The 13,323-nt window shown below is 44.5% G+C and overlaps 1 protein-coding gene across 1 annotated transcript in view; it reads right to left on the bottom strand.

Moving 5' to 3' along the window:
• The window catches only part of LOC143185820 (uncharacterized), a 42,877-nt gene extending 29,878 nt beyond the window's left edge, over positions 1-12,999 (bottom strand). The window contains exon 1 of the mRNA XM_076389085.1: positions 11,845-12,999. Coding sequence (XP_076245200.1) covers positions 11,845-12,946 — 1,102 coding nt within the window. The 5' untranslated portion in view covers positions 12,947-12,999. The remainder of the gene's footprint in view (positions 1-11,844) is intronic.
• Positions 13,000-13,323: the final 324 nt, after the last annotated feature.

Here is a 13,323-nt window from a genome sequence, read left to right as displayed (position 1 = left end):
TAGCCCCCAATATAATTTTACTATATTTCCGAGCAAAGAAGGCTAAGAACAGTTAACACCCATTTCTAGGCACTGCAGACTGAATTAAATTACACTAAATAACCTTTTTGAATAACCACAGTCATGGGAAACCGGAACTCATTCGCAAACAACGTAGGTATACGATGTTTCCTCAGTAAATGCTATTTTCATGAAAAGGGAAATTACGCGTTGACCCAGTTTTTTAAAATTACCCCCTACATTGTCACAAATTCTACAATTCTCTGTCTACTTCAACTTCGACTTGGCGAACTAAGTGCCACGACTACTTCGCCCCACGAGCCCATGCGTTTAATTTCCCGTAACATTCGAACCCTTTCTGCCACGATTTAACTTCCATTGTGTTACAATCGTGCGCGCCGTGTTTCCGTACCCCCGTTCACGTCGTCTCACCCTTGCCCCGTGAGGGCAAAATGATATCATTAACGTCGCTTTGCGTCCAATTTGACCGGCCGTGACGTTTCATTACAACGTATACCTGCTTATTTCTGCCAGCACGACGCTCTGTCACCCTGTAATATACAATGTTATACAGAATTGCGGCACCATCATAATTTCCAGGCCAATCGAGGCTCGTCTTGCGTGCGTTAATATGTCTCGGGCCAGCGTGTGCAGGGAACCGTGCACCCAGCGAATTCAATCTATCGTTCTAGAACTACCGTATTTTACGCTTGGTAATCGTATTCGACGATTAGTAGCGAAAACTAGCCAGCTCGTTACTAATTCTACTCTCCATGAATAATTCTTCCCACTCTGCACGGGAACATGCGACGAAAGTGCATATTTACCAGACTTCGAGTAACTGAAAACCTTCGAACTCAGCTGGGACTCCATTCTTACAACAATCCCAAATTCCCTGAAACCCTTTCCTATACTAGAAATTCTCAGATCATACTATAATATATTTACACGCATTCCAATACCTGATTACAAAGTTTCAAATTCACCTGAGACTCTCCATCCACTAAACTCTGGAATTCTCTAAAACTTCTCTCCCTGACCACAAGCTCTCCCGTCACCTCGCCTCACGTGTCCCACGATCTACCGAAAAAGCAAAATCCACGCGATTGCTCTGGCGTGTCTCGAAGAGCAGCAAAGCTTTCTAACCAGGTTCCCCGAAGAAGGGAAGAGGAGCAGCGCGAAAGTGCGCAACAGGACCCTTCCCATTTGAAGCAGGAACGGGGAGTCTCGACAGAGTCGGGTGTCTTCGAAGAGGGCCCAGAGCAGCGCACTTGTTTGGAAACCGAATGGTCACTTAACGCAGCGGGGGTGCCTGGTTGTCGGGTAAAAAGTTCAGCCGGCATCCGGGCTTCTCGTGGCGGGGGTGGGACGACTGGTGTTTTGTTTGTTCGGCAAACTGTCACAACAAGTCCAAACGAACGGCCCAGTCGCCTTTATCTGGCCATGTTTTCTAGCCGAGTTTCGGAGGACCCGGAAATTCGAGTGGCCCTTTAACGTGACTAATACGCGTGTCTCCGATTCGAGAAAGCAGAAGCGACGGGAGGCAGGGGAGAAACGATACGTCACTTTGTCGAGGGCCAGGAATCAGAATGGAGAGCAGAGAATGGTCCATTCAGTGTCTCGAGAGAACGTTGGGTTCGGTCGCTCATATGGAACTCGTTGCGCAATCCTTATCAGCGGAACGCTGACAAGGACTCGATATGGTTAATTATGCGACGTTTAATTGCGAGATCGTAGCTAGACAAGTGCTTAGGTGGATGCTTGTTACAGTAAACACGTGTTATTATGACTGATCATTTCAGTAGTCGGCAAGTGATTCCTGTAACCATGTTGCTGACCCTGTTGCGGTTAAGTTAATTAGTGAGGTGATCGTTTGTCCCTGTAACGAGCGATGGATGCATCCGACGTGAGTCAATCACAGAATGCAATTATGAATGGCTGGGCACCGTCTGCGAGGAGGATCATTAATGTTTCTATTTGATGCTGAGGTCAGTTTAGAAGCTGAGGCAGTAGGATACGATTTTTAATAAAAAAGTAGATTAAGTAGATAAGCTTTTCAGGCATATGTATTTAGATTAATGGGAAATTAATTTTCTGTTTAGGGTAAATCTGGAATGAGTCTACACTAATTCATAAAAGTAACATGTCAAGATTGATTAATACTGAATTAGGTCTGTATTACCCAAGCTCCACATTACGATAAGTCTCAATAAAATGAAGTCTTGATTAGGTCTAAATGAAACTACGTCCAAACAAAGTTAGTGTTTGCGTTAGGTCGAAATAAAACTAGGTCTACACGAGATGAAGTAAAACTTCAAAAATTCGTTCCTGAAATACCGAATCTATGTTCCCTTTACAACCTATCACCAAGCTCATCCCACGAAAGCCACCATTTGCTGGCGATCGTCCTCTCAAGCTTGATATCCCTCCCCCAAGGAAAAGTCTCGAGCTACCGAACTGTTTACGAGTGCCGTGATGCGCTCCACTTTGTGGCCTTTACGACACGCATAGATATCGCTCGTGGTAAGCAGCCTAACCAAGTCGTGCAGTAAACTCGAGCAGGTAGATAAAAACCTACTTCATCGGTGTGTAATGCGTGTTCCGCGAATGGGAGGACGCGTTTCAAAGCCCTTCCCTACCTCTACCAAGCGTTTATCGTTTATGTATTCGTTATGAGAAGGGCATGCTGAAAAAAATGGATGCGAGCGTAATTTCAGACAAGCACGAATACGCAAAACGTTTGAAATAAAGGTATAGCCGGTGATTAAGGATCGATAAAAACCGCGGCTGGGACGATCTGTCGATCGATTCCTCGTTTGTGAGTTAAACCAGGCGTATCGGTGTCTGTCTAGCGCGGTTTATTAATGAAAGTGATCAAAGCCAAGAAATCGGATTGAGTGAAGCTGTGAGAGATGGATGCTGTATATTACGGAAAATTTCTTGAATGTATGAGAGATGTGGTTAATATTATAGGTAATACGATCAATAATAACGTGAATTTTTAACGAATGGATTATATGTTGAGCTTTGCTCGCTGAAATCCTTCTTGATCATAGCATAATCTATTCTTATTCTTCATTTGCTGGTAATACAGCTCTCTAACAATATCTAGATTAAAACCACAGAGTTTTCATTAAATTACTCAAATATTTATAACATACCTACTATAGACAAGACAATTTTATGGAGACTCTATCAGCAAGAGTGCTAGTACAGAGTGCTCAAAAATTAAAATTATTTTTCCAAGTATGCTCCAAGAATCACTGTATTATTTCCCCAGAATTTAAAATCCCTAAATTCCCAAACTCCCAGTTTCTGAACACTGCCCACACACCTACTCCGTGATCTAGTCACCTAGTAGTTCCCTTTCGCCACGTACCACTAACCAAGAATTTAACCGCGTTATCCTAGGACACGAAGTCTGATGGGGGTTCGTCAAAGGTTTTTGCTTAGGGTGATCCCACGATACTCCCATCTGTTCCTTTATACTCAAGCCACCCGGAATACGCGCAAAGTGTGTTGCTCGAAGGAGCCAAGGGGCCCGAGTCAGGGCCTCGGCTACCTCGTTCGACCCGAGCGCGTTGCGGTCTCGGGCCTGGAATTACAAATGATATCGAATCGAATCGTTCGTAATATTATTCGATACGTGTTCCATTACCTTACCAGGACCTCGGGATTCAAATTAGATTACGAACAGGTTAGGTATCCCTGATCATACGCGTACTTCTGTCCCAGTCTACATTCCATTGTATTCTACGTGCAGACACGCTGCAACTCTCGGATATATTTATAAGAACATGTATACAGGGTGAGGCGTTTAAAAAAGCATTATAGTAGAAAATGTTAAAGATACTAAGTTTGTGAATAAAAATACCTACATTTCAATCTTTATAAAACTTAGTCCCTGACAACTTCTAGATTCCTTCAACGCGTCGAGTGTAAGGTGACATTGATTTCTTTAACCAAGTTACAATGTCTCCCAGAAATTGATATACCTACATATGTTAACACAGAGACACAGCAAATGTAACATTAGCGCAAGTTATCTATAGAAATAGACAAGGCGAGTTAAGAAAATACATATCGCGAGTTATAGTGTCAGCGCTAGAGGCTATCACAGTAGTCAACCTAATAGCGCTGATAGTCATAGTATTTCCCCGCTGAATTTTTCATTCTCCTCATAGCCTGAAATGGCACGGTAAGAAAACAGCCCCTCTGCATAATTCAGCGGCTGCATCGAACGTGTCAAGAGCACTGGGAATATCCATGGTTTCAGATGCCTCACCCTGTATAAGTGTGCGCGGATGATTCCGTGGACGACCATGCGTGAGCACGATGGTACACATTTGCAGAAATAACAGAAGAACCGAAGGAACAGACAGACGGACGCGGGCAGCGAGGGCCCGAGGCCCCCCTACAACACGGTAGCCTCACGTATCCGCAATTTACTTCTGATTATTATGCTCTCTATACTTACGCGGCATTCTTATCTCTTCTTCTGCCTCGTCTCCTTCTTCTACCCTCAACATCGATGCGCTTCCTTCGCTCTCGCTCTTTCTTTCGGCCGTGGTTCCCTTTTCCTCGCCCAGTGGGACGCTTCGGAGCTCTGGCCGAGCTGTACGAGAATCGAGGCAGGTATCGATTTACGGCGGTACCCAATCGTTAGATTCTTGACGATATGTGCCCTCGTCGCAGGCCACTTCAACCGCCTACCTCGACGAGCCGAGGGACTGTGGTAGCAATTGTTCCGCGCTGGGGAAATTGCTCAACCAAAAACTCGTCGTCAAGGCTGTTTGATCGTGGAACAGCCGAGGGACTTCATATTCGATGTACGAGCCTTGCGTTTCGAGGACGCGGAGACTATCGTCTAATCGTCGGTGTCTCTTTTTCTTGGTATTGAGATGTCTTTTCGGGGGTTCTGGGTCTGAATTTCGTCTTTTCAGATGCAAATTCTAAGCGTTGTGTTTTCGAGGATCCATCAATGCTTTCTGACTTGATATCGCGTGAGCTGAGGTTTGGTAATGCTCGTCGATTCTCGGAGCACAGGGACAGAGAGAATCTTCAGTTATGTATCAATAAAATACTCTGTCTTGTAATTACTTTAGCACTGACAAAGCAGGAGACTCTTCGTACACTTAAACAGAAACTCGTGACGCTAAATACTACTTTATTAAAAGAGTCCGCGAGCTCAGACAGAAATCCACAATCCGAGAATGACAAATGCAGAATGACGCATAGATTAGCGAGCAGTCCTACTTACACGAACATATGGTTCGAGGAAAGAAACATGGCGAGGCAGCACTGTCTCAATCAAGGGACAGCGGAGACGTCGAAATGAAAAAAGTTCAATGAACCTGAGCGAGCAACGATAGGTAGATGTTGATGGTGCTAGGGGATTTTACTAATTTCAACTAGTTTTGAATACGCGTGCGGCCAATCACGGGACCCTATAATACTTCCTTAGGCCGATGCCTCCTTGCCTAATGTTAGCCCTTTTAAAGAACGTATCATAAATTGCGTAAAGCGAAGGCGCACCGGGTTTTATGCCACGCTGCCCGAGGCAACGTGTTCCCCTTCTGCTCTCTCGGCTTTCACTGCGCTCCTCTCTGCTCGGGGGAGAGAGCAGCCCTCGAGAATCGGTAAAATGTAGAATTTCAGGCAGGTTACGAGCCTCGGTCTCTATCGACTTGATATCTATATCCAATGCTGCTCGAACCATCAAGATTATAGACTAATGTTTGATGGATTGGGTTCTTATATGTACATGCAGTGCCGAGAGGTACGGAATCGCTATGCAAAATAATGGAAGTGGGAATTTATTTTGAGAACAGTAAATTATATTTTATGTTTTACAATGAACACTTAAATGATTATGATGCGAATCGCGGTAACTATTTTAACTGAACTTGTGGTATCTGATATGAAAAATATTCTGAGATCGTTTGAAGAAATTAATGTACTGAAAAGTCGTGAATTTTCTATATGCTACTTCATGGTTCTTCTTTATTATAGAAGTCAGTAATTCTATTACATTACGTGAAAATATTAATAGATACTACATCAGTTGAGAGGGTTAATTATATCGAAACTAGAAACGTTGCATTTAGCTTTCAATATACTGACTATTTATTTTTTATTCTACCTAGTACTGTATTTATGGTATAAAAAAAAACAAGATTGAGTTTGCCACGAGTAGATAGAATTTTAATAAAAATTGAAAAGTTATTCTAAACTTTCCCAATTTGTCCCAGAATTGCTCAATACTACAAGTCTATATCTATTTATCAGAATATTCAGCGATACAAAATTGCCTGAAAGCTGCTTATCCATCTTCCTCCACGACGTGTCTGCCACGGCATTAAAATCTACCAACACGATTCCCATAACCGCTTAGAACCTAATTACCAATAGATTAGTGTCCACGTCTACATAACCCTCAAGCAAAACCTGAATCCTCAACAATTCCCTAAACACTGAGAAACACCTCGAATTGACAAGCACCAGTCACCTCGAATGGAGCCTCGATCCCCTCAGAAAGCTTCCATTCGTCCCAGTCGCGCAGAAAAGGCTGCGAGGACGTCCCTTTGTCGAACCGTTTCGCATATTGGCGGCCGCCGTCGGAAGTCCTCGCTCGCGTTTTCTGTATCACGCTATATGCAAATGAGACATATGCTCTCGCCGCGCCACATAATAAATTACTCTGTGTGGAGATCGGCCGTGTATAGGTGGGCCCAAAATTACTGGTCCTCCTCAGGTATACGCGCACAGTGGTCAAGCGACCATCCGCGTCTTGCAGGGGATAATACGCGGGCTCTTGCGCGCCCTACACACTGTAACGCCGAACTGTCCTTTCGTCGGTGAGCAACTGCGTCTTTGAAACGAGGCGACTCCACCGCGGGTCTTGGTTATTCAAATTTTCTCTTACTCTATTAGCTATTCATTTTATTAAGGCAAAGTTAGACTTTACGTTTCGGTTATGTAATGATGATTCGTGTACAGTGAAAGGTATACAGTCTGTTTTCATCTGCATTTGAACCAAGATGGACATTCAAAATGGACATCCAAAGTGAATATTAAACGAAAGTAGAGCTTATCTCTATGTATTTTTGATGAAATGCCTAGATAATTCCAGCTATTCAGATTTTTATTCAAACCTAACGAAAGAAATTGGACTACTGAACCGGTGTAGATACTCCAGATGTTATCTTTCACATTCAGCGTGGATGAATAATTCGCGATGCATATCCAAAGTGAGCAACTGTAAAGTGAACTTTATTCAAGAGTCACACGAGCGTCGAAAAAACAGAGTGGACGTCTGGCTTGATTATTTTCAACTGGGAAAACAAGAAAAGACATACGATCGTGCTTGAAAAAGTCGCTCGTCTGCATCGAACCTTTTATTCCCTCCGTCCACTCGAGCTAATTGGACGCGAACGGAAGTGCGTTATGAAATTGATGGACGACTTCTGATAGCAGCCAGTATACATTTCTCCAGTATTACTATATTCTGGTATTTTTCCGCTTTGGCGTGCAGTCGAACAAAAAGTATTGAAATCCTGCACGCTTTGAGATAAACACGCATCCCCTGGCGCACTTGTTACGCGTTTGTTTGAGAAGCTACGACGAGGAATCAATTCGCGGAGTCGCGACGTGTGGACGAGAATGATGAACGACCCAGCTCGATGGCAGTACACTTAAAGCTTGTGTTCCTTTGTCATTAACGTGCCGCTATCGTGACGAGAACTATTGAATCCGCCGTTCAAGGATGCCGCCGGTTGTTGCACGGTTTCAACGCGCGGTGGGAAACACTCGAGGTACGGTTTCAGAGGAATCAGAGGTTAAAAATGGTGAAATTATTCCATTGGATCTCTAGTGAGGTGAAACGAGATCTTTCTGGAAGCTTGTAGTTTGCGTTTCTAGGAAAGGTTTCATATAACGTGACCAATTAGCACCTCAATGAATTGAAATCTTGATTTGGATTTCATTATATTTGTTTGATAAAGGTGTGTTTAAGCGCCAATTGAGTCTGCTTTAAATTTTCTTTCGATCCTAAATGAAGTGGAGTCAGTTCTATCGGTTTAGCCAATAAAAAAAGTCAAAGAGTATAAGCGGAAACAAAGTTGCTTACTTCTAAAGCGACTCGCACATCGCTACACTGTAGTTAGTAGATCAAATAATTGCGTTGAATGTCTACTATAAGTATGTATCAAAGAAACAATTTAATAGAGAAGGCAATTATGGAAATTGCTCCTCTTGTCGATGTCAGCAATTAATACAAACTCACAGTGCTGTTTTTATGCACTGAAACCATTCCTCGAGCGTTTCCCACGTATTATGTTTTCTATCCAATAGAACATTCTAATTTCCCTATCTCGCAGGAATATCTAGTGACCAGGCATCGAAATTAACATACTACGAAATGAAGCTACGCTAACTACATGTACCTTGTAAATCGTTGCATGCAGATAGAAACCCATGTTACTGTTTCACTAACTGATTGCATTTGGAGTCATTAAGATGATCCAAGGATCACGAAAGCGTTCACGAAGTGGACAATAACTGAAGAGTGGCTCGGAATCCTCTTTACGTCAGCCCTCGACGAGCTCTGTATTTACGTGAACTGGCAAAGGAGGGGTAGCAAAGAATCGTTTCCTTTTTCTCGAGCAAACACACGGCGGCCAGACAGGGGTTGTAAAACAATTTGCCGAACCCGTAGTAAACAATGGACGATCACGAGGATGGCCCTTTGAGGAACCTTTCCTAGACGGAGCCTTCCCTCGTTTCATAAACCCTTAATTTTACGATGATTATTGCGGGGCCTGTGTCCATCTTCCACGCAGGGCCTTTTTTCCGTCGATTCTAATCCCGTCGACGAATGCCAAAATTCAATTTGCCCAGCCGAGGCTGAGTTACGGAAAACTGGGTTTTACGATAACCTTCGGCCGACGAAATCTTGGGAAAAGGGTCCTCTATCGCGCACTCCCACTGCTCGCGGCTGCCTTCACTCTCCCTTTCGGGTTTTTACTGCTCAGGTAATTGGATTAAAGAAAAAGGAGAAAGATCGCCGACGCTGGCGACCCTCTGCTCTCTCTGTTTGCGCATCGACTCCCGGGTAATATTATCGTCGGTAAATCCAATTTTTTAGTGTTATCTCTGTATCCGAAAACGGTCCGTGAGCTTTCCGATTTTATTGCGTTTCTGGTTCGTTTGCTTACGTAAAATTGTAATTCCATTACTGGGCTCGAAACGTCTCGGCGAGGGACCGCGGGGCAATTAAGTCCCATTCCGAGTTTTTACAATCGGTTGTTTTCAGGGAAATGCTGACCAAATTGGACGGTGCTCCGACGATGCCTATTCAAAGGCTGAATTGTTATTCCTCGTGACAACAGAACTTGAGCTATTTTATCGTAAAATGGCCCCATTTAGCGAGCGTCCGCTAATTGCTTTGGTGCTCCGTTTAAAAGGTGACAGATAAGCAAATGCAGACTGGGGGAAAGTTGTTGGAAAAACGAGTCAAGTCATTCTTGTAATATTCTGTTAATAACTTTTACAAATACGAGGTTATGAGATCATCTATTAACAACATAAATAAGTTTTGGTGTACTGTTAATATTTGCTATTTAAGTCACCCCCAATAGTGTTATTTTCAGAATTCAAATAACCCCAAAAAATTTTAATACTTTAGTCACACATATTTAATCATAAAAGGCTACAAAATAATAAAAAGGAGTAAATAATTAAAGACTCATATAGGATATACTCCAAACTACATCTGCAACTTCTCAATTCCCTCCAATTCTTCAAACAACGCTCTCCCCACCCCTAATTCAATTTATAATATTAAACCCTCGAGTGAAACGGAAGTAGCAGCATCAGCCGATCGTATCCCAACTACGAGGAACGGAGAAAACAACCTTGAAAACACTTCGCGCAAAAACGTGAAGCTGAGAGGCACAAGTCACTTCCCGAACTACATACATCACGCAGAAGTCTTCTGAGAAAACTCGCGAAAACACGCGTAACAGATTCACAACGCAACCACAAGCCTCGTGCTAACGATCCGCGACGATGTAGAAATCATCAACGCGCCCATTGACTAGGAAACAATGTGCCGATCTTGAACAGTGTGCTCTGTTCAATGACAAACAGCCCGCGTCAGGGTTTCCATTAAACTGACCCGCGTAATCCCTAGTGAGCCATTAGTTGCACCGAGGTCGCGCCGAAATTAGTACGTCCCCATTTAGAGTCAAAATATTGATAAACAGTGACTTGAAAGGCGACTGACAACGCTCGAGACGTGAAAAAAAATGTCATCGTGGTAGGATTACGACGGAGCAGCATGTAACACTACGTCGAGCAGTGTACTAATATTAGTGGCCTTCTTGGAAGGCTACTTCTGGAAAGTGTGCTCTGAAACGTGTGCTCTTACGCCAGTCTTTTCGATCTCAAATTTCTGTTTACCTTTCCCCCCTTCCACGGGGGGATTCATGTTCCTGCACAGTGGTAATTGTTTCAAGATCGATTCGAAAGAGGATGGAGACTCTATATTGCTCGTCGAGCGTCCAGATTTCATTTTTCACTTTCGATACGGGCAAAGTGTGAGTGTATCGCGTGCTTCTCCTCGAGTGTCATAGATGGGCAACGAGCAAATGAAGATTTCACGTCACGTGACTGTGATCAACATCGCGACAAACTGCAAACGACGTTAGGTACTACCCCGCGGCTGTACAACGATAATATTGTTTAGACTCTTTTTCCGGTAACCGAGCACCGTACGAGACGAATCGAACGCTTATTTTCTTTGAAGATGGTCGATAAACGAGGAGCAAATAAAAGAAGAGCTCCAGGATGGATTCAATCAGAGGGATACGAGAAACAATGAAATCGAATTACGAGCGAAAGGATCTCGCGCTTGGGCAGCGATCCGTTGACGCCCACAAAGAACATCAATCAAAATTAAGGCTCGCATTCATCGGCAACGCTTCGAGCGGACCACAAAAGCTGGATTCCCTTGTTGATAAAAAAAAAAAGAAAAAAAAAAGAACCGTTCGTTTCATTCTATTAGAGCCCATTTGCACGTGTTAATGGATTTGCGTCTATCTGTTACACGACACTGCACGCCACTGACGGCGTTGTTTTATGAGCTGTTTGCTGATATTGCGATCTTATTTCAGTGATTGAAACGGAGTGGTTACTCTACACATTCGATCTAGCTTCTATGACTATTTTATGGGACGTTTAAACTGAGCTTTTATGATGAATTCCTTTTCAGTGAAATGTCAAGCTGGTATGTTTGCAGGAGTATTTGAGTTTAACATGTTTACAGTATTAAGGGACGTTTGTGCCTTTCACTTCAATTAGTTCAAGGGGTTGTTGAACTCATTTAGAGGTAGACACATGTTTGAACTTTCGTTTATGAAATCATATGTAGACTCCTAATTTCCATGCTTCTTTTGCATTTATATTAGTCATATCATTTGAGATTCTTATGGACTAAGCTTTGAATATGTTAAGAACATGAGCCTCACTTTCCTATGTCAAACATACTCCAACTTAAACACCCTTTTTATTACAACCTAATTTTCTATAGTCATCCTTCAGTACTTTATATCTTTCAAATAAAAAATTGCACTAATTTTTAACACCATTTTTCAAAAAATTAATTCCTGTGAAGGAATCTACCTACCGATTAATTCCTACTAATAAAATAAGACATCAATACCCTGTCCCTTCCTCTAGCAACCTGTTCCCAACAATTCTCCCTTCACAGAAATCCTTCTCCCTAATCCTCTAGCCATTGGTCCCCTAACCAATTACTAAATCCCCAAAATCTCAAGGACTCACCTTGACTATGCTCCCCAGCATCAAACGTCTTGCTGGTCATCTGGAACAACGCATCCAGAGGGCTACCCTGACCCGTAGTTCTTTTCCCATGGTGTCCAGCTTGCGATCCATGTTGCTGCGACGTTTTCCTCTTGAACTGTTGCTGTTGCTGCTGCTGCTGCAGCGCAGGGTGATGCAGGCCAGGGTGCATGCCGTGGTGCAGGCTATGATGATGAGCCAAGGGGTCAGGACTCCCAGAGTCCGAGACAGAGCTTCTTCCAGACGAGGAGGAGCTACTTAGAGGAGGTTCGCTGATGGATCCAGACATGGACGCCAGAGACATACCCATAAGAGACAGGTCTCTAGGCGCCGTGGAATGATTATGATGATGGTGCAAGTGGTGCTGATGGTGCGGCTGTTGATGCTGCTGCTGGTGTAGATGGTGACGATGACTGAGATTCGATTCAACAGTGTCCCAGGGTCTCACGATCTTCGCCTTGGGTCTGTGGGACAGAATATCCAGGATGCTAAACGATTTCACGCCTCTTTCGTTGGCGTCCCTGTCCCTCTCATCCTCATCGTCCGAGTGCTGCACCTGCACCATCTTCAAGCGCTTCAGAGGTTTGAAATAGTCGTCGGTAGGGCCAGCAGCGGAGGCACCGTTGCTACTAGTCCTGCTGTTCACCTCCTCATCGTCCTCTTCATCCTCCTCGTCCTCCCTCAGCGTCGTCACAGAGTCTCCGCCGCTGCTCTCGCGAGCACGCAGACTTCTGCCATTGGACATCCTGTAATCGCCGCTTCTGGAGTAGCTGTCCTCGTCGTCGATCACAGACTCCCTGGGGTAGCTCCTCCTGGGGCTCAGTCTCTCCACGTATTCCTCCCTCGATTGAGACAGCCTCTCATCCTCTTCCGCCCCTGGGGCTACAACCACAAGAGGCAAAGGGCTCGGACAGCCCACGGAGATCTCGTCCTCGTCGTCCTGAACCTCGCCTCGGCTGGGGGAGCCTCTGCAAGGCGTCCGTCGGTGAGCTGGCGAGCCCAGGCAGCCTGGCGTCGTGGCGCTGGAAGACACCGTCGTCGACGGCGACATCGTGTACGATTCTGTCATTTCCGTGGTGCACATTCCTGAAGAGCGATCGTCGGGCCTCGTATTCGAATCGAGGAAGAGAGCAGCTATCACCACGACGCGTCAAGTAGTCCACAGGCTCTTTAAATCTCTAATTACAACATTTCACCACTGACACGTCTTTCCAACGCGTGACTCATCCTCGCACCTCTGTAACGTTCACTGATCTCCGGGGTCATCGAAGCCGACCAGAATCTCCGCGAATCCTGGAGGAGCTACTCCCCACGGATCGAGCGAGTCATTCCGCAACACGCGCGTCGATACACTGTCGTTCTCGACTTTTCCGCGTTAGTTCTTGCTTTCAACGGTGCACTGTCATTGCACTTCCCGCTGCTCGTACCCAGTCATCGTTTCAGTTCTCGTTACATCACGGA

The sequence above is a fragment of the Calliopsis andreniformis genome, chromosome 12 (assembly GCF_051401765.1).
Source record: "Calliopsis andreniformis isolate RMS-2024a chromosome 12, iyCalAndr_principal, whole genome shotgun sequence".
NCBI classification, from domain to species: Eukaryota; Metazoa; Arthropoda; class Insecta; order Hymenoptera; family Andrenidae; genus Calliopsis; species Calliopsis andreniformis.
The sequence above is the reverse complement of the archived record's forward strand: the minus strand, read 5'-3'. Positions and strand labels throughout refer to the sequence as shown.